The sequence below is a fragment of the Parasteatoda tepidariorum genome, chromosome 5, assembly GCF_982258835.1.
Source record: "Parasteatoda tepidariorum strain Cologne lab strain chromosome 5, Ptep-v5.0, whole genome shotgun sequence".
NCBI lineage: Eukaryota > Metazoa > Arthropoda > Arachnida > Araneae > Theridiidae > Parasteatoda > Parasteatoda tepidariorum.
In genome coordinates this window covers 59,421,114-59,442,957 of record NC_141759.1, presented here as the reverse complement: position 1 = coordinate 59,442,957, position 21,844 = coordinate 59,421,114, and the positions used below count along the sequence as shown (strand labels likewise).

Genomic DNA, 21,844 nt, shown 5'->3' with positions numbered 1-21,844 from the left:
GAAACATGTTTTGATTCAAGTTAAACCTCGTTTTCGTTCGAGCCAAACCATGTTTTCATTCCAACTTGAAACTTTTTTTTCCGTTTAAATTGAACCAAAACGTCGAGTAATCAAGTTTCAGATGTTTTAATTTAGGCGATAAATGTTCTAATTGACAACGTATTGAAGATCCAGCAACTTTGAACAATATTATGGTTTAACTTGCTCAAAATATTTTAGCAATGCATAATAGTTTTTAGTTTTACCAGTTTTATTAACATTACATAATATCCCGTCTCGAATGTCATTTTTAACTTTTTTCACAATCATATGATTAGATTTCAAATTTGGGTGGGGAAAAAAGGATGTTTTTATAATGCTCATTCAAACCATAATCCATACTTGTGAGTTAGGTTATAACCCAGCATCATTAAAAAAAATTTTACTCTTATACACAGCTCCTTTTTTTTTTTAATAAAAGTTTCTTAAAAGCATCTGAAGATTAAAGTTCAAAAACAAGATAGGATTCGTTCTTTTGAAAAATTCTAGCTTAAAATGCAAATGAGACTTTAAACATGCATTCTTGCTTACAGATTTGCTATCAAGGATGTTGATTACCACGAATTGATGAACTGCAAAATAATATATGAATAATGAACTACAAAAAAAACTGTAAGTACTTAGCGGTCTTTGGTTATTTGTATTAAAAAGAAATTTCTGGTTCGAAAAAAATTGCCGCGAATAAATATTTTAAAATACCTATTTGTGTAAAACTTACTACCTCGACATGCAAGCTAATAACGATAATATAATATATAAATAACTAGTGATGTAGAAAATATATTTTATGCAACTGTTTGAATTAAGAGAAGGTGAGAAAAAAATATTCAAATTGCCTGAAAATGTCTGATACCGATAAAGATTTCTGAATTCAAAGCGTTTTATAAAACTCTTTATTGTGTAATGGAATTAAAATTACATTATTTCGAAAGCTATATCAGCACCGTGATATCACCTAGCTGATCAATTTATATAATATTAAAAATTTATAAATATATTATAAATTAATAAACAATTGATAAATCTTGCATTTACACTGAAGCAAACGTTTTTGTTAAATGTGTTTTTTAAATCAAGTAAATTTAATGTATAACTGGGAAAACAATAGTAAAAATGGTATTTTTAGGTTTTATAAATATGCGACAAACAAAATTTATTTTCACAATAATTTTATCAGAAAATATATTTTATGTATCACGCATTTATTCATTTGTTTCATTATTATTTTTAAGTTCAAGAAATTTACACTGTTATGTTTAATTTAAATCCATTTACATGAATTTTGGAATTTTATTAGAGGCAAATTCAATTACAAACAAAATTTAACCACACTTCTTGCAAATATTTACATAGAATATTTTCCTTTTATCGAAATCCACACAAAAAGAAAAACGGGAAGTAAGTTATGCTGATTTATTCAAGATTAATCGACGAAAGTGAATTTTCATTCCTATAATCGCTTTCGTAAAAGCCCTTAAACACCATTTAAGGAAGAAAAAAAACATTTTAATCTCTTCAAGCAGGCATTTGTCATACCATTTTGGAATCCAGAACAACAATTTAGAATCGAAATTTCGCTAATGCGAATTAATATCCCTCAAGAGCTAAGACCAGTTTGTCTCACAAGTTCTGTTATCAGCAAATCAACTTATCACCAACAACGTGACTGAGCTTGTTCCTGCTTGAGTGACGTTTTAGTTGATTGGTTCATTTCGGCGGTGGAATTGGAGGTGTAAATTATGTATTGTAACCAAAAGATGGTGAAATTAACCCCGATTGCATTCACGGTCAAGTGCTGGGACAACGCAATTAGAAATACAGGAGTGTATATTAGTTGACTGATCATTTTGTATTTTAGATTAGTTGCAAATGAGCAATTTTTAAAAGAGTTGCGGATATATGCAACAGAGCGGCAGAGCCTGAAATGAACCAGGATTTAGTGTGGTGTATCTTTTACACAATTTTGCTACCAAGTATGAAAAATTAACAACTGTGAAAATCAGCATTTTATGTAATTTCACAAAAGGAAAAAAATTTAACCACGGTAAAAAAAGAACCATAATTCTGGTATAAAAACCAAAATATACGGTATTTAAGCCATTTATTTGGTACTTTTTCCGTTAATAAGGCAATGGTTTACTTGAAATTCTGATTCACAAAATTACAGTTCTTATTACCACACACTTAGTAAAAAAAATACAAAACTGAAAAGTAAATTTAACCGAATAAGTGGTTTTTATACTAAGCTCTAGGATAGCATGATAAAAGAATCAGCAACTTAATACTCTAATAAACAGTTACAAAACTTATTTCTTCACTATGACGAAATGTTCGCTCAGAATAAATGGTTTTTAAAATAAGCTCTAGCATATCATAATAAAAGAATCACTATGACGAAATGTTCGCTCAGAATAAATGGTTTTTAAAATAAGCTCTAGGATATCATGATAAAAGAATCATGCAACTTAATATTCTAATAAACAAACAGTTACAAAACTTATTTCGTCACTATGACGAAGTGCTCGCTCAGATTATATAAACGGAAACGGTTTCGTCAAAAGCGAAAAAGTTTCATGGACTTTTGATATAAATTTTTTACGATGTACTATATTTTTATCTACAAATATTAAGAAAAGATATTGAAATGACATGGCATCATAAGAATATTAAGCAAAGAGTGAAAAAAGGTATATTTTTTCAAGGTTAACCTTTAACGATATACCGATGCTTCGTATTTTATTTTTTGAATTTTACTTCGACTATTATTATGTTCGATAATCTTTAAATTGGATGAAAATGAGTCCAATTTGCTAAATTTCCGAAAAACATCAAAAAGTTTCGAGAAAGCGACCAATCATGTGTGTTGAAATGCAACTTAAAGAAAACATAAAAAAACTTTGATAATAAATCTTAGTTTTATGAAAACGAAAGCATATTCTCCAAAGCTTATATGTTGAAAGCTCAACATCAATCAATATTAGAAAAATCTTTCTTCACGCCCAAACACGTAACAAAATTGGGTTTATGCTTGTACCGTGTATTATAAAGTACCTTAAAACTCAATAAAAACATTTGCGTTTGCAAATTATGGCAAAAAATACATAAATCAAGTTCATCAGAAGATTCAAGCAGCGTGTCCAATTTCTGTGATAACCTCTTAGTAGTAGATAGATGGCTGAATTTACTCGTGGGGAGAAACATAAATTATCGTTCGGACCATCCTCGAAAAAAAAAAATTCGATTACATCTTGTTCTACACCACTGAATTTGGCGGTATTTCTATCTTGGACACTCTTTTAGTGGAACCATTTTCGACTTAAATCAAGGCGAAATAGTATAATTTTGAAAGTATAATATGTGAATGCAATATTAATTTTTGATATCGTTTGGAGATGTAGAATTGTGGCATTAGAATATCAAATTTTATTCCATTGACACAATTTTTGTGGTTGTTTTCGAATTTAAGGAAAACATTTATGACATATTTTAACGGCTATATGAAATAAGCATAGCATACTTAAAGAGATAAGATACAATAAATAATAAATTTTCTTCACTGTTTATTTATAATCTAATAAATACTTAGTAATAAAATCTAAGTTGTATGCTTATTTTTTAAATAAATATTTTTTTCATTAAAATGCAGATTTAATTACCTAAATAGAGAGATCAACCTCTTAACAAAACTTTAAAATGCATCCTTTATTGTGCTTAAATAAATATTGATTTTACTTATTTAACAGAGAAGAAGGTCTGAATATTCTTTCATTAGCTGAATAGGTTTTTAGAATATTTCCTAAAACTATAGTTATTTTTTATTCTAAATATCCATGAAATGTAAATATTTTCTTAAACATATTTAGGTTAGTTGCTACTAATCTTTTTCTAGGGGTATAAATAATTTTAATGTTTATTTTTGCACAATTTAATAATACATTTAGATAAGAAATTAGCTTGTGTTAAATAATGCATAAAATTAACTAACACGCGTAGATAAAAAAATAAATAATTAACGAATTTCGAATAATATTAATTAAACCTTATCATAACACTGTGCTTCACAGTCGAGTTGTTTTGATATTTTTAGGTATTCAATAATATTTATTTTATTCGGCATACGGTTTTTTTTACTGCCAGACTTGTTAGAAAACCTTTAACGCAAAATATATTTTGCGTTAAAGGTTTATTTAATTATAATTAAGATCAAATATTTCATAAACTGCATTTTTCAATGACATGCTGTGAGTTTTTATAAAATTTTTAGTTTAAGGTTTGAGAAAATTAAATTTTTTTAAAAGGATTAAAGACTTGCGTATTTAAATCTCCATTTGAATGAGCTTTTCTTTATATTAAACCGTTATAATAGTTAATGATTAAATACAAAATGAAGTGGCCGATTTTTCAATGGTTATGTTAAAATATTGTGAGAATAAGTTTACAAAATTTCATTAACATTTGAAACTGGACTATACAATTTAGAACTAGTCCTCCAAGTAATTTATGCTCTTTTAATATCAAATGTATGTCGATATTCAAACATAGTTTTTTGGTTATTAAACAAATACTTTAAATCATCATTATAAGTTCCATATTATCATAAGGTTAAGCAAAATTATAATAACCTTAAAAATGAAAGAAAATCTTTAAAATCTTAAAAATAAAAGAAATACAGTTTTATATACCCATTTACATGCAACTATTTTTTAAAAAACCTATGCTTTTAAGTATAATGCACAATATGTAGTTTTAGAAAGAAATTCAAATTTTCAAATCGTAATAGTTTCTATCATTTCTTAATTATTTTTTACTTTAACAAGCTTTTTATTTTATTACTGATTTCATTATTTTAATATTTGGTCTTTTATATTATTATGATGTTATTAAATATTGCTTTATTATTCTATATTTCAAATTTATTTTACTTTAAAAAATATATATTACATGTTGTTTGACCTTAATGTCCTTCACATAATTATTATTATTTTTCTTCTGAAAAATTTAATAAAATCTCTTAGCCTTTTACGTTCACATAATATCAAATAATAAGATAGATATGAATTTATACAACAACTGTGTTTTACATAAAGTATTCGCTGCGTAAAACTCTGTGCAGATCTTGCATTTATAATTATTTATAATTAAAGCATTCTTAAACATTACAGATAAAAGATTTTAAAAATACAGAAAATTTCATTTCGATATCTATAAATTTTACGTCCCACTGTCAGACGAACAGAAGGAAAAGCATCAGTTCCCAAAATGATTCCAAAAAGTAAACAAACTTAAATTATAAATATACGTTCAAAAGTTTAAAATAAATCTAAAAGCAAAAAACTTTACCTCCTTTAGAAGTACATCCGTAATCTTATTATCCAAGAATATAAATTTATCCACCAATTGTATAAAATCGAAACTGAAAACGATTCTTTAAATCAAAACAGATGCAGGGTAAAGAAATAGCCAGCTAAAAACGTCTTGATGGAATTCGCTTTTGACCATGACAGCTAACTGTGTAAACAGACGTGAAAAGACACTGAGTTAAGTGGGTCATACTGACAACGCATGGTTGAAGATCAGAGCATATTGCTCATTTTCTTCTCTTTCAATTTCCATTAATTCAACTGATTTCTTTTTTATTTCGGAAAAAAAGGAGGATTCTGTTTTTTTTTTTCTATTTTTGCACACATTAGATAATTTAATTTGCGTCAATGTTTGTTAGTATTCATTACTACCACTTTTTGACTCCTATTTTAACTCTTTATAGGGCCATTTTTTAAAACATTTCTTGAATTGCAATTGATTTGTAAAAAGAAATTCTTTTAGTTTATTATCTAAAATTAATTTGATTTTTAAGACCATTTTTAATAGGTTTGAGGGATTTAAAAAATTTATCTAGTGTAAAGAATTTGCCACAAATTTAAAGCTCTTTGTTTATAACTACAAATAAACTCGGTGAGAAATTAACTAATGAAAGAACACATAACGGACACGAGGAAATAGCTCTCAAGTATTGGCGTTTCTCATTGACCCCTTGTAACCTTTACTGTTGTATTTTATAACCGTCGTTGAACAGCCGATCCAATTTTTAGGTTTACAACTACTAATAACTAGCTTAACCTCGTCCCCCAACTCCGTAACCTTGTAATTTTGAACCCAATTTAGAAGACAAGGGAACTCCTGGATCAAGTATTAGGAGAAATTTGCCTTCGTTCATTTGCGTTCATTCATGGAGAAGACCAAGACAGCCTCCCACGGTTAGCCAGACGGCAAAGGGACTCTAACCCATGATACTGACCAGCATTTGGGTTTCGTGGAAAGGAAAACAATGAAGCCCTTTTACAGTTAGCCCGAAGGCAAAATCATTCTAACCCCTGATCCGTCTACCACTGAAGATATTTTATGTCATCACTGTGGTCGGTGCAAGCCGGATGCGGATTCGTATCAATAGGATTCGAACCCGGTTCACCTCATTGGAAGGCGAACGCTCCTGAGCCATCACGACACTTTACTGTTGTATATTATCATAAACTGCCGTATATAATGTTTTAAATACATGTTGTATATACTGTTGCATATAATAAGGTGAGAATTATACTTCTCATGGCCCTATAAAGAGTAAAATTTAGAAATTTTTAATGTGAAGATAAACTATATATGTTTGAAAAAGTCGTATTTTTAAAATTTGATTTCTCAGGAACTATTTAACCAATCTCGCTCAAACTTCGTAATTTGTCACTCAAAATTGCATCCTTAAAAATGATATTAAAATGCGCTTACTATGCATTTTGAATTTTCTTCAACTATGAAATAAAATTTTAAAGAAATAATACAACTTTATTGAAATTTATATTTTGCATGGAATTACTTTTGGATAAATTTTGAATTGCGTGTGAAAAATTTTTCATTTCGCTTATGTTCTGCAGATACAGAGAAATACGCAAAAATTAAGATTAAGGGATTCAAAATTTGGACAGCACTCCTGACTTTAAGTTACTGCTTTTGTCTGAATTTAATCCAAAATTAGATTGTTACAGATTAAGTCCAAGTTAAAGCAAAGGATAAAGTATGTTGCAACTTTCTTGCGTAAGCAGTGGAGTGCGCTTTGTGATTCGCTTATTTTTACTGACAACGGGCAGAGAAAGAGTTCAAATTTGCCAAAACATGCTTACGTAATATTTAAAGTGTCCCCAGAGAAAGTTTCAACTGTAAAAGAAAACTACAGTATAACTGTAGTTTAAAATACCATTTTTTTAACTGTTCAACAAAAATGGCTCGCACAAAAATTAGATAGCTACAAATAGCTCACTTAAAAATAAAAAAAAATTGTTCATGATAGTGTCAAAATAAGAATCTGATTGCCCATAAAAATTTCATCAAAAAGTAAAGACTTTTAACATTTTTGGAATAAATCTTTAAATTTAAAATATTTAATAATATTTCAAAAATAGAACTTACGTTTTTCACATCGATATATCCAAACGAAATTACATTGAAAAAAACCATTTACAGCCCTTTCGTGTTGGCATCTTATTCGATTCTTTTTCGAACGAAAATCTTGAGAAAAACGGAATGGCTGTGTTTGTTTGAAACAAAGTCAAAGTGTCAGTCATAAAGTTACTTTTTTAAGATGTGAACTCTCAACGACCTGAAAATGCTATACCAGCTTCACGAAAGCAAGCGACATATGAAGAAAAAAAAAGAATGCATGTTTATGATTGCGATGATTACTATGTCAGTCACACGTCTGGACGTTTAAGCTTAAGGCAATACTGTTTTTGAAACTATATTTAGAAACGTCTAAACAGTATTTAATATCATTATGCCTTACTTATACCAGTAATATCGACTTTAAGCTGGTATTTGCAGTGAATGTTGATTAAGAAATTTTGTAGTCATTATTTAATTTGCTGCACAGCTTGCAAGTTAAATGTCTATATTTGTTGTAGATGAGAAATATTGATATTTCAGAAAAATAATTTTTCTCAAAATTCATTGTTAGTGCATGCTGAATGTTGACATTTTGTGGCACAAGGGATAATTAAGGATAAGAAAATTATTTTTTCTCAACATTCATTGCTAGTGCGTGCTGCATGGCGAAATTTTTCTGCTCATAGTTGAAATTATTGATATTTGAGAAATAAAAAATGTTCTCAGCATTCACTGTTAGTGCGTGTTAAATGTCGAAAATTCCTGATGTGAGTTTGAAATATTGTTTTTTAAGGAAAAACAATTCACATCATTCACTGTTAGTGCTAACTAAATATCGGCATTTTCAACTGCAGGCGAAAATTGTTGATATTTCAGAATATTTTTTCTCCTCATCATTCACTGGTAGTGCGTTTTGAATGTCGTCATTCCCTGATGTAAGTTATAGAAATATTGATATTTATGGAAATGAAATTTTCAATATTCTCTGTTAATGCAGGCAATATCTTTTAAAACTATATTCACAGATGTTTAAACAGCTTAATTCATAAAACAATCTTGTTCCAATCATAAATGAAATATAGAAATTTTTTTCAACGAAATAAAAAAAATTTTTGCTTTAAAATTAAAAATAATAATTTTTACAATTATTGCAGGACTTTATAAGTCACTTTTTCAAATAATTCATTATAGCGTTTTGGTAAAACTTCAATATTTAAAAATGGTTCAATATCCAACCCTAATATTGGTTCGTTGAACCATAGCGTTGAAGCTTGCTGCAACCGCATACAGTGTTAAGTAGAAGGGAATTGGTCACTTGCCCGACACTCGGTTACCCAAACCTCGACTCGGTTATACGGCTTTACTGACAGGTACATTTCATCAGCAAGATGTAGACATGTCAGAGAAACGCGTGTAAGAATATGATAGGATATATTACATATCTCATATCTTTAGAATTTTTTTTTTTTACTAATTCATAAATTTTTGCACGCAAATATAAAATTCGCTTATAAGATAATTCCATGTAAAAAATAATTTTTAATTATTATTTATTAGATTATTTAAATAAGATATAACCTCTTAAGGAGATAAAAGTAACAAAAAACAGTGACTTACCTTTCAGCAAACTGTTGGAACTTCATTCGAATTGGGTATCCAGTTTTCCTGATGCTTATTGTTTCTAACATACCGGAGTACCGCAGCTGCTCCAGGACTATGAGCATGTCAAATTTCATAGGTGCTTTCTCGTTGTTTGGTTTAATGCAACGTACAAACCAAGGATGACACCTGCAACACAACACAATTCCCATCAGGAATGAAACTAATCCAAAGATGTGGAATAATGGCAAAGGACATTTTTAACTATATGAATTAGACGGAATGTACAGATTAATGCTGTAAGAGTTGGAATCCGCCATACAGAGCAAACATTAAACCACTTTTCTCAAAGTAATTTAATATTAGCGCAAAACGTAACGCAAGTTAACTAGTACGACTTATTAAGTTAACGCAAAAAAATTTGTAAAATCATTAGATTCTCCAGCTGTAAGACATCACAAAATTCTTTAAAAAAAAATATGCACTACAACGTCCCCGTTTCAGCAATCAATTTTGAAAATAACAAATCCAATTCTAAGGCACTTTTGAACTAAAATGAATAGATTTCGTTTGAGTCATTAAAACACATACAAATATTGATGAATTACGAATGGTAAAAATTATACCGGTTAGAAGACATAGAAGAATGCGCATTTCTTGAGATTTCTTTAATCGTAGTTCATCAAGTTTTCCGTTTGTAGTTTAATCATAGTTTTAATCAAGCTTTCCGAATAAGCCCTTGAAGTTTTTGAAGCACGTGAGAAGTATAATAAGTATACGAACATTTTAATGTTCGGGAAGTCGTAATTACGTATACGAATTAGAATATTAAAGTCAGACCATTAACTTACAGCAAATAAGAAAAAAATCTTGTTTTATTTTTTTCGCTTTTTATGAAGATTAAAATATCAGACTTTTGTTAACAACTTTATCACGAAGTCAATGAGCATTAAAAAATTCATTTTATTAACTTTAAAATTCTATTACCATTCTAGAGTCATACAGTTGGTGACATATTAAAAAAATTTATGTGACATAATATTTTTACAACTAATTAGTTATTACAAAATGAAATAAGCATTTTTAAATTAGGTTTTTGTTTAACCCCTTTGGAACCGGCGATTCATGAAAGCATTCGTATGAAATCAGAATCAGGATGAGAAAAAATAAAAAGTGGTAGCTCATATAAATGTGGACATTACTATTGACAGACTTATTTTGCTTTTATTTTAATCACTGTTAGTCTAGTTATCTTAGTTCTAAGTGTAACCAAACAGTTTTTATTTTGAACTAAGTAGTAGTGAATTGAATAAATCAAACTTTTATAACCTCCAATCACTAACAAAATTGCTAAAGAATTAATTTGGTTACCAGTTTTATCTTTTTTGCCTTGATTGATAACGTTTCATGTAGTCACGTTACGTTATTAAGTGACAGTCGACGCGATAGGGTTTAATAGAAATTCCAACACTAATTAATTTGAGTTCTTATAAATGTTTTTAAAAAACCATTTTTCAAAATTTTTTTTAAAATATCTGTTCGAAGAGGAAATGTCGTTATTTACTCACTTAGCCATAGTGTCAACAAGAGATTGCAAAGAATCGTGAAATCTTGCACCCACAGTTGGCGTTCTCGGCTTCATGGTAACAAAGCGGCCATTGCTTTTGCTGATAGTCTTAGCAGCTTCTGCAGTATCTCGCAACTCCTGAAACATCTTGGATATCATCTGCAACAATAAAACATAATATAACATATGAGTCCAATAATAAAATTACATAATAAGTTAAAAAGGACACCCACGCCTCTAATAACTGTTAAAACTTTCAACAAAAATAAAACTAGATAAAAGAATATTTAATAAATGTAGGTTTCAGGCACCTAAATGCCCATAAAGTAGCCAACTTTGTTTGACTATATTCTTTCGTATACTTAAAGAATACATATAGCATTTAGAGTAAAGTTGTTATCATTGTGTCAATTATTTTTGTCAATTACCCTAATATAAATCAGAAAAATGTTTACAAGTATTATGAACCTGTGTGACTGGAGAGAGAGTATAATAACACCATTTTTTCCGAATGGCTTCTTACTCTTCGAGTTTTTTTAGTTTACATCGATCTAGAAAAATAAACTAAATTTTATTACTCCTAATATGCTTTTACTAAATCAGATACTATAGCTTTTTTTTATACTGCTCACAAAATGTTAGACTAGATAATGTTTCAATAGTTGGGTCACCAGCCCAATCATAGAAACTGAGGTTGGCTCGTTAAAGACAACTAGCAATCGTTATGGGTTTACGTTCGTAAATTCTGTAATTAAAATAAACAATTGTTACTGTGACTCAATAACACTGACTAAACACAATTTTACATTCTATCTGTAACAAGTACACCAACGAATGAACTCGTTTAAAGGTACAACCTTCCAGTAATATCAATTCATCAGGACAAATTCATATCTTATATCTCTCAAGACTCAAAATCGTTATAAAAATAATGTAATGAAGACAATTACTGGACTTCTATGGGCAATTAATACGCAATTATTGGATACATCAACCAAGGAAATGCCAATTCATTATGCGTATTTACATCATTTTTATTCATTTGTGTACCAAACTTAGATGACAAAAATATTCCCTTAGTAAAGACTCAAAATGGAGGTTTTTTGTATATTTTTCTTATGTATAATTCTTTTTCTCAGTATTTGAACAAACTCATGGACTGTTTTTTTAAATAGAACGTAGGCATGTTTTTCATGGTCAACCTAATCAGACTACTTATTATTTGTCCATGATAAGAAATATTTATGCCCTCTGTACAGAGAGACCGCACAAGGCAGGATTTATTGGGGAAAAAATCAAGTATGTTACTTTGAGATTTAAGAAAGAACCATGAGACTAAAGGCAAAAAATGATAAACTAAATCTAAAATATCCAAAACAGTTTTCGATTTCTCATTCAAAGAAATATCTTTTTTTAATAAACACCGAAACTTTTTAAGCAAAACTATTCTTAAATTATAATAAGCACTAAGAAATTTTAAAATCTAGAAAGGAACAAAATTTATAAATGACAGTGGTCTAAATTTAAAATAGTGGATATCAGCGATTTTTATTCAATATTTCATTTCCTTGGAAAGGATTTAAAATTTTCGACTTCCTTGAGAGGGAATTATATTTCTTGTAAGGGAACAAATTTTAATTTTTTTAAATCTTTTTTTTTCTTCTTAATATTAATTCATCCGTAATCGGAAAAGATAATTTGAAAAAGCCAATCCATGTTTCTTTTTCAAATAACAAGTTCTTTAACCACTTTTCGGTAACCTTTAAGCAATAAGCGAGTTTTTTCTTTAATCAATATCTACAACACATGACGCAGTGCAAGGGTAAAAAGAAGGAAAAAAACAAAGAAATCACTATCTTGATGCTATATAGTAGCATGTGAGATGATTTAAAGTGTATCCAAAATGAAGTTAAAGGTTAGATTGACCCTGGGGTGCCAGATGAAAAAAAGAAGAATGTGACCTTGAAATTTCATTACGACAAATTACTTAGGACAGTTCAGCAGTTGTTTGTCGCTTAGAATACCAATTAAGATCATGCACGAGGGATTAAAATTGAAAATCTACTTGGAAAGGAATGCATTACATAACTAGATATGCCAGTTGATCTTAAGAATAATCAAAACACTTGTGTGCAGCAAATGCATCAGGACAAGAGTGACACTATCTGTAAAAATGGCATTTGAAAAAGCATGAAAAATGTTACCAATTAATGAAAAATATTTTATCATAGGGATCTACATTTTCTTAACTATGACTTTTTGTGAAAAAAATGTAATGACAAGACAGTAAAAATTATTAAATAAGTATAAATAACATCACAAAACAAAATTACAAAATCAAATTTAACAATTATAATTCACGACATAGAGATTTAATTTTCCATTTAATACTTTTTGAATCAATAACATGTAGTTTTTAAGTTGGTTAAGTGTTTGAAAATTTCCGGATTCGTGGTTGAAAAATATAGTTTCGCTTTAAAAAAATGGACTGAGGCTTAATATTAAAAAACCTCTGTAAAAAGATTAGCTTAATAAAGAATGTATTGATCATGATTATAATAATTTAACTGATGTTGTGAATGGAAAATGTATACATTAGCCTGGATTCAGTGATTTGCATCCATTCATGGAAGTGGGAAAGAAAGGACGCAATCCATCCAATTATCATTTTTCATGGATTGAATTCAGTTTGATGATACAAACGCAATTCAGTTGGAGGTAGAAGTGAATTAATATTTTTCGTGGATTGAAATCAGTTTGATGATACAAACGCAATTCAGTTGGAGGTAGAAGTGAATTAATATTTTTCATGGATTGAAATCAGTTTGATGATACAAACGCAATTCAGTTGGAGGTAGAAGTGAATTAATATTTTTCATGGATTGAATTCAGTTTGATGATGCAAACGCAATTCAGTTGGAGGTAGAAGTGAATTAATATTTTTCATGGATTGAATTCAGTTTGATGATGCAAACGCAATTCAGTTGGAGGTAGAAGTGAACTAATATTTTTCATGGATTGAAATCAGTTAGGTAATACAAACGAAATGCAATAAGAAAAAATGAATTAATATTTTTTCAAGGCTTGAATTCAGTTTGATGATACAAACGTAATTCAGTTGGAAGTAAAAGTGGAGTAATATTTTTCATGGATTTAATTCAGTTTGATGATGCAAAAGCAATTCAGTTGGAAGTAAAATAGAGTAATATTTTTCATGGATTTAATTCAGTTTGATGATGCAAAAGCAATTCAGTTGGAAGTAAAAGTGGAGTAATATTTTTGATGGATTGTATTAAGTTTGATGATACAAAAGCAATTCAGTAAGAAAAAAAGGGAATTAATATTTTTTATGGATTGAATTCAGTTTCGTGATATAAACGCAATTAAATTGGAAGAAAAAGTGAATTTGCCACTTAGGGCGCAACTCACAGGCTGCCCGTTGATCTGTTTGTTTTATGACAGGACTAGAGATAGGTAAACACCAATTTGTTTGTTTTTTGGAATCAGTTATAAACGAATACTGATGCAACTGAGTTTCAGATACAAAAAAATAATATTTCATTTGTATCAGATACATATCAATCTTAACTTAGACGCTAATCAACAGATGAAAAATTATAAAGTAAAACTTCCTTTTCAACGTTAGTTTTTTTTTTTATTTTGTATTGTATTTATAAATCTGTTTCATTTATTAAAAATATAGATGTACATATCCGAGCGTATATAAGGTCCAAAACAACAAAAATGTTGCTTTAAAATGATTAAAAAAATGTTTTCCTTTTTGTCACAATGAAAAAAAATTTTTTTATATATCAACAGTCGCAAGCATAAATTTAGAACAATCTGATGTAATAAAAAACACTCCCTTCCACTCAAAAGCAAACAATTTTCTTAAAAAGAAAAAATAACTATTACAAAAAAGATTGCTTTCAGCCTTAGAAAGATAAGTCCACTAAATGTAAAGGTGGCGTAATTTACTTTCTAAGTAGCAGTTTTTCATTAACGTCTAGACTTAAAATAGACTGGCAAAGTTCTGACGTGTTTGTTTTTACTCAGTAAAATTTGCATGCTTCAATGACTCTAGTAACTGTTGAAAATAAACAACATTCAAATATTGTATGTCACATCAATATCATGAAAATTTTCAACTAAAATTACAGTTCTTATCTAAAAAAAATTCTTTTTATTGCTCATTTATGCATTTATTCCGATTTCAAAGAGAGGAAATATTGAGTTGAAGAGTCTAATTAGTCCAGGAGAGCCGAGAATCGAAGTTAAAATTTATTTTCACACATTTAAATTCGAAAAATTTTGTCAGTTGTCTATTTGCAAACGGAATAAAAAAGCCTTTATTATTTAATCAAGGTACGTAGCCAAATTGTTCAACAAAAAATAAGCACTTTTCAAGCACTAAAAAAAATTTTAAGCACTTTAAAAAAATATCATAATTAGGCTGGGTAGGAAGGCTTATGACAATTGACGGTTTTATCATGTTTTAACCGTCATGTCAAAAAAAAAAAAAAAAAAAACTTTTGGCATTGTTTTTGACAGCTGTCAAAAATCGTGAAATTTTGAATCATGTAAAACGAATGGCGTTTTCATACGCTACGGACTGTCAATACACCGAAATAGATTGGGGTTGAATTAATTGTGAAAACGTTGAATGTGAACTGTTTTTGCATAATTCGAAGCGAAAATCAACATGGTAAAGGAAAAATCTCAATGAGAAAAAGAGAAAATTAAGCACTTTTTAAAAACACCCAATGAAAAAAGCACCCTTAATGGCTTTTAGAAATCGAAAATAAGCATCTTTAAGCACTTTTTTTTACAACGCTACGCACCCTGTTAATCAATACAACAATACAAAAGGCACACTTTGATTAAGTAAAAAGAAGGGGGAAAAAACATTCCCGTTAAAACAAACTGCTGAGTAACGAAAACCGTTTTAGTCCCTACAACTGAAAAAGAGCGTTCTCATAGCGAATTTTAAATTGCAAAAAACTTTATTCGTTGAATTAGCAGAAAGGTAGGATAGAATAACACAGTGCAAAAAAAAAATAATAAATAAATAAATAAAAAATAAAAATAAGAAATTCCGTAAAATTGGAATTTCATTCGATCAAGTGAGAATTACCTTTCCCAAGAACTTAAGTTCAGGCCACCTTTGCTCTAATTTTAAATATGATCCTGTATTGAGATAATGCTTTAAATTGTTGTGATCATAAACAAGGAGATCACCACAGGAAATTAAAAACAGTTATTTATAAAGTTTGAAGGATTTTAAATTGTAATTAAGTAAAATGGATATCATGACTTTTATTTAGATTCTTAAAATTAAAAATTTTTTGGATTAAACGTAGAAGTTAATGGCACGAGGGCTCCAACTGCTCCATTAATGGAGCATTGCTGAGGGCTCCATTAATGGCTCCAACTGCTACGGAATTTCCGTAGTTTCAGAAATCTTCTTTTCAGACGGTAGCAAAATTAATGTCTTAATATTTTAAAAATATTAATTTTAGCGTAACTTGTCCACTATTACTTATAAAAGTGCAGGCTATATGGCTAGATTCTTAAGTTCTGATAAAAGTTTTATGAGAGATCCACTTGCTTTAAAAATTTCTACTTTGGTTCGCTACCACTAGAAAAAATTATTTTCAAAATCCTCATACGTTGGAGGGTATGTAATATGAAAAAAACAGTATTATTAACTAAGTCTGACACAAAAATGAAAACGAATAGAGGAAAGATTTATTAGTTGCCTCGTGTTATTGAATGAACGCGTGTTCATATGAATGAAAATAATTCTTCCTAAAGGGAATCAAGAATGGAATTTTAAAGTTCGCACACATTAAAATTTTCTTTAAAAAATTTTAAGTGCAAAAAAAAATATAAAAGATTGACATTTATGATTAAGAAAATTACAATAAAGTTACCATGCAATAACAATTGCTTGCAGAACCAATAAAAAATGAATTTATCAGACGATAAAAAAGTTTTATGTTCTTAACCAGCTTATACAAATATATCGCTCATGGACTGCAATAGCGGCACAACTCAAAAAATCATGTTTTGAGATAAGTAGGTTTAAAGTTTTCATTGCTAAGGAAAATGTATAGGAAATGCTTTAGTTTGCTTAAACGAAGATTACCTTCAAGTTGAATTATGAGTTGTACTAGTATTGCTGCTGAAAGAATGTGTATTTTCATATTTACACCTGTTTTTTTTAGTTGTGCCACCATTGCAGCCCATGAGCGATATGAGCTGTTATAATCACATTGCATTTGATATTATTGTAGCTAAAACACAATTATTTACAATTTGAGCCGAACTATTGTTTCTTAAATAGCAATAAAATAAGAATGCTGCGTTTCGAAATCCTCAAAAATATACTTTTAAATAACCCAATTTTAAAAGTTACAATTTTTGCATGTCAAACAATACATTGCGTGCACAAGAAGTCTGGTTTTAAGTCAACGCTAGAGAAACGTAAAATGACAGTAATTTTAACGCTTCTACGATGGAACAATGACCGATGATTAAATTACTTTTTCCGAAAATCATTTCCGGCATAAAGTTAGAAAATTATTTGCTGGTTTTTCTTTCAAATTATTTTTCAAATGCATGAAAATGTCCAAAAAAATTAATGAAATTTTTTAGCCTTTTAAGAATTATTGGCCTCAAAATTAATTAATAATAAAAAAATTATTTTCGATAAATAGAGAAAAAAATTGCTGATGGTTCTTAACTTGAGACTTGTATTGTACAGGGAAAGGCACATTATATTAACACTCAGAAAAAAAAAAGAATTAACAAAAACGAACTGCAAAAATGCTTACATGTCTTAAAACCAAAAATGTTCGAAGAAATGCCTATTACTTCAATGCTAAAAAATTTTTATGTGTGATAATTTGATTAATTTTTTCTTTTTTAGGAAGAAAATAGTTTCAAGTGTTAAAATTTGGCATTCAAACTGTATAGTGCGCAAAATGACATCAATTATTAAGGGGCAGTAGAAAAATTACCTACTTTAAAATATAAGGGGTAGCCGCAGTCAGGGAAATCTGTCCCCAATAGTTAGATCTGGAAAACGACCCCTTAATGTTAATTTCACTTTGCGTATTTTGCCATATCTAGAGAATTTTTCAAGCTAATCGAAAACTTATGCATTCAATTATTAAAGTCGTTTATCCAACGATAATTAGGTGCAAAAAAATAATTTTTATAATTATTTATTATTATTTTATTTTGTAATGGTCGAAAATAATTTGAATTGTAAGGTATATAAATTTTTAAGTCATTTCGAAGAATGTAATTTTATCTTGCAAAATACAAAATTTGAGAGAAATTGATCGAATAGTTCCCGAGAAATGTATTTTTAAATTAATATTTCTGAAATTCATATAAGGCATATTTATTTTTCTTTTAAAAAAAAAAAGTTTTTGTGTCAGATTTTGTAACTTAAAATATCGTCATCTCATGTTTGAAGTCACCATGTGAGCCATTAATATTAAGTGAATTAAGATTAAGATTACCTGAAAATCCGATCATTAGACATCAAAACAGAGTATTAGGATTTTTTATTTATTTATTTATTTTTTTTTATTTTTTTGCGCTCTGTAGAACGAATTTATTAAAAGCAAAGCAGGAAATCAACTAAAATAAAGAAAGTTTCATGAAATCGGATTATGTTTGAAGAATTTCAGAAGTGAAATTTAATTAGAATATAAAATAATTCAATGTACTTTCCCTTACTTGTGTCCACGGTTATTAAAATCTTTTTCAGGTATATAAATATTAATTCGAATACGGAGAACAGGTTTAAATATCAACATTTTAGAATAATTAATCTACTTATAGTCATTAAAAGAAATATTTAACTCCTCAAGAATTAAAATCAATGAAAGAGGATATTTTTGCATACACATAGAGATAGGTACACCTGAAAAACCTGCGGCCCTTGAAGCCACATTACATTCAAAGATTGATTAGACAAACCTACGTAATTAAGGTAGGAACTATAATGATAAAAGTTTTTCAAACTAATTTTAATAACTTTGAAAAAAGGAAGAAATATAACGTTAAAATTCCGAAATGTAAAGGTGTTAATTCAAAAAGTCAAAAAATTTAACTCTTTCGATGTTTTCATTCAAAATGAAAGGTGTAAATTATTTACAGTAACTATAAAATAAATTTTTCTTCAAAGATATCGAAAACCTGCATTAATTTAACTTTTGTAAAAAAGGCAAAATGCGCAAAATTTCTTTTTTTTTTTTTTCATCCTGTAATATTTTGCAAATTCTGCATCTTTAATTTGACGTGCTTTTTCATATTTTTAAGAACATTTTATGCTTTGTTCTTCGTACCATTAATAAATAGTTAATTAATTAACAATTGATATGAAAACTTTATTCCAAATATCGCATATTCTCGTCCCCAGAGTATATTCGTATATTCTCGTCAAAATTGTCCCGGGGAATCATTTCCGAATAAAGAACTACTCAATGGTTACTATATACTTCTACTGCATGCTGAGATTAAACAATCACCCTAAATTTTGATCTAATTATTGGATTTTCACGAAATAAACAGGTGCAATGGTTAAAAAAGCAAACTTTGTCGAATACATTTATTAAAACTATTTCAAACAGAAACATAAAGGTAATATTTTCTATTTTACTGAAAAAGTAATATACACTTCTTGCATACAAACGCAATACATAAATTTAATTTTCAATGAGACAGAGAAAAAGAAATATTTCATTAGAAAATAAAATTTATCATCGATTGTAGACAAAAAATTGATTTACATAGTTCAGATTAAAATTGCGAGATGGCACCACTATCAATATTATAATTATTAAAATTCAATCGAGATGCACTGTAAAAAAAAATAATTCTTAAGAAGATCAAAATATAATTAATTCATGTTAAAAGAAAGCTCCAGCTTTAATTAATTATTATTTTTGATTTAGTGGTAAACATTTCATAATTTTAACACAACATTTTTAATCGATTTTTATTACCGTTGTTTTTATTCTTTTCAAAAGGTAATTCACAATTTAGAAGGAAAAAAATAATTAAAAAGTTATTTGGAAATGATGGAACTGCTGTATGTAGGATAAAATATTTTTAAAGAAATTTATATAAATACTAGATACATTGTTCAATATAAAGACAAAAATTAAGTAAGGAGTTATGAAAGAAAATTATAAGTAGGGTTATTTGACCTTCCTTAAGTGCAGAAAAATTGCTTTAAAATGTTGAAACTTACAATTATAATAAATCAACATTATCTACAAAATGCTACAATATTAAAAAATAAAATTTAAAATTAGTGTTATCTTCTTAAAAGCAAAAGATTTAAATTAATTTAATGCAGATTTTATACATAGAACAAAAAGATAAATTCTTACTGAAGAACAAATGGTGAATAATGCCATAATAAATCTCGAGTGTAAAATTAGAAAGCAAACTTAAAAACATTTCCTACAGAAAGTACGTACGAGTTCAAATTTTTCTCATTTTTTAACATTGTAATAATTATTAACAAACTTAAAAACTATTTTCTGCTTTTTCTATAAAGGCTAAAAAAATTACGTTTATGGGTTTAGGTATTACACCATCAACACAATTTCTTAAGACTTTTTGCGCTGATAGTAAAATTAGAAAAAAGTTCTCATTTTAGATTTCTCGAAATATGAAGCCATTTTATGTATTCAACAATTCAAATATTCTCCCGATTTTTAAGCATTGGTTGCTAACAAAAATGTGCTAGCTCTGTCCTATAAACAAATGTTCTAAAAATTTACTGTTATTTTTAGTTGACACCACTAATGTCGTAGAATATATATAGTTTCATATTCGCATTTTCCTATTCGGATGCACATTTTCCTATTCAGTTGCCCATTTTCCTATTCAGTTGCCCATTTTCCTATTCAGTTGCCCATTTTCCTATTCAGTTGCCCATTTTCCTATTCAGTTGCCCATTTTCCTACTCAGTTGCCCATTTTCCTACTCAGTTGCCCATTTTCATATTCAGTTGCACAATTTCCTATTCAGTTGCACATTCACATTTTTCTATTAAATTTCATATTCATCTATTAAATTTCAAGTTCACGCCTACGAAAGCGTATACTACTTGCACATTTCAGTACCAAAAGTATGTAACAAATGGAGTATAACAACATTATACAATCATACATTGCAAACCAAAATTTAGTTAAAGAAAACGAAAAAAATATACTACTTACAGGAAGTTTACTACTGATTAGCAATTCCACAACAACATTCCTGAGCGTGTCTCTATTTTTGTCCAGAAAGCCATCCACTGAATACCACACTTGACCAGCATAGTGTTTCACACCGAATTCCATGGAAGACATTCTAGGACGACTGTACAGCTCATTGAGAGCATGGTTATAATGGCACTTCTCTAAGAAAGACAGATCAGTTGCCTGTGAAAAAAATAATTAAAAATAATTATAAGTCGTATTGCTACACGATATCTTTCACGCACCAATCATAAAAACCTTTATACCGCGAAACATCCGAGAGTTTATGGAGTTAGAATAGAAATATGTACCAGTTCTCCATGTGTAACTAACAATTACTGACGATTTTAAATAATAATCCATTATAAGAAAAAGCGGAAGGGGTTGGAAACTTACGGTTAGTAAAATTATGCTTAGAATTTTTTTTATTTCCAATGAGTTGCACAATCGGTCTTGCCAATGAGCAAACCTAGTGCGTTCTCCAGAGCTGGTGTCCACTCTTTCAGGACCACCACAATGGGTGAGATACCATTGATCATGTTAATTTGGACGTCTAGTTTCTGCCACACTAGATGGCAGCACCGAGACTCTATTTGGATGCTAAAGTGCAATAGGAATTTTAATTTTGCAGGAAATGCCAAGAGCCAATAAGGCTCTCCAGGGATCTTTTACATGCCGCATAATCATACGACATGGCAGCTGAGGATATTTTGCATCCCGAAAATCCGGTGTCTGGGCCGGGGATCGAACCCGCAGACTTGGGCTCAGAAGGCCGACGATAAACCAACTGCGCCACCTGCTTAGAAAATAGAAAAATGGATTCGCAAGAAATATCAAGGTTAGTATTTAATTTAGTCAGTAGATGGTGCTGCTAAAAAATTATTAATCAATGTATAAGACCAATTTATCTGAAATATGCATGGAATCTAAAACATTTGTT

At 28.9% G+C, this 21,844-nt stretch overlaps 1 protein-coding gene across 1 annotated transcript in view; it reads right to left on the bottom strand.

The window, feature by feature from the left end:
* The window catches only part of Myo10A (unconventional myosin 10A), a 261,697-nt gene that overhangs the window by 132,390 nt on the left and 107,463 nt on the right, over positions 1-21,844 (bottom strand). Inside the window, exons 16-18 of the mRNA XM_087164029.1 lie at positions 20,884-21,087; positions 10,635-10,792; positions 9,085-9,255 (exon numbers count right to left, since the gene is read on the bottom strand). Of these exons, the coding sequence (XP_087020155.1) occupies positions 9,085-9,255; positions 10,635-10,792; positions 20,884-21,087 (533 nt within the window). The remainder of the gene's footprint in view (positions 1-9,084; positions 9,256-10,634; positions 10,793-20,883; positions 21,088-21,844) is intronic.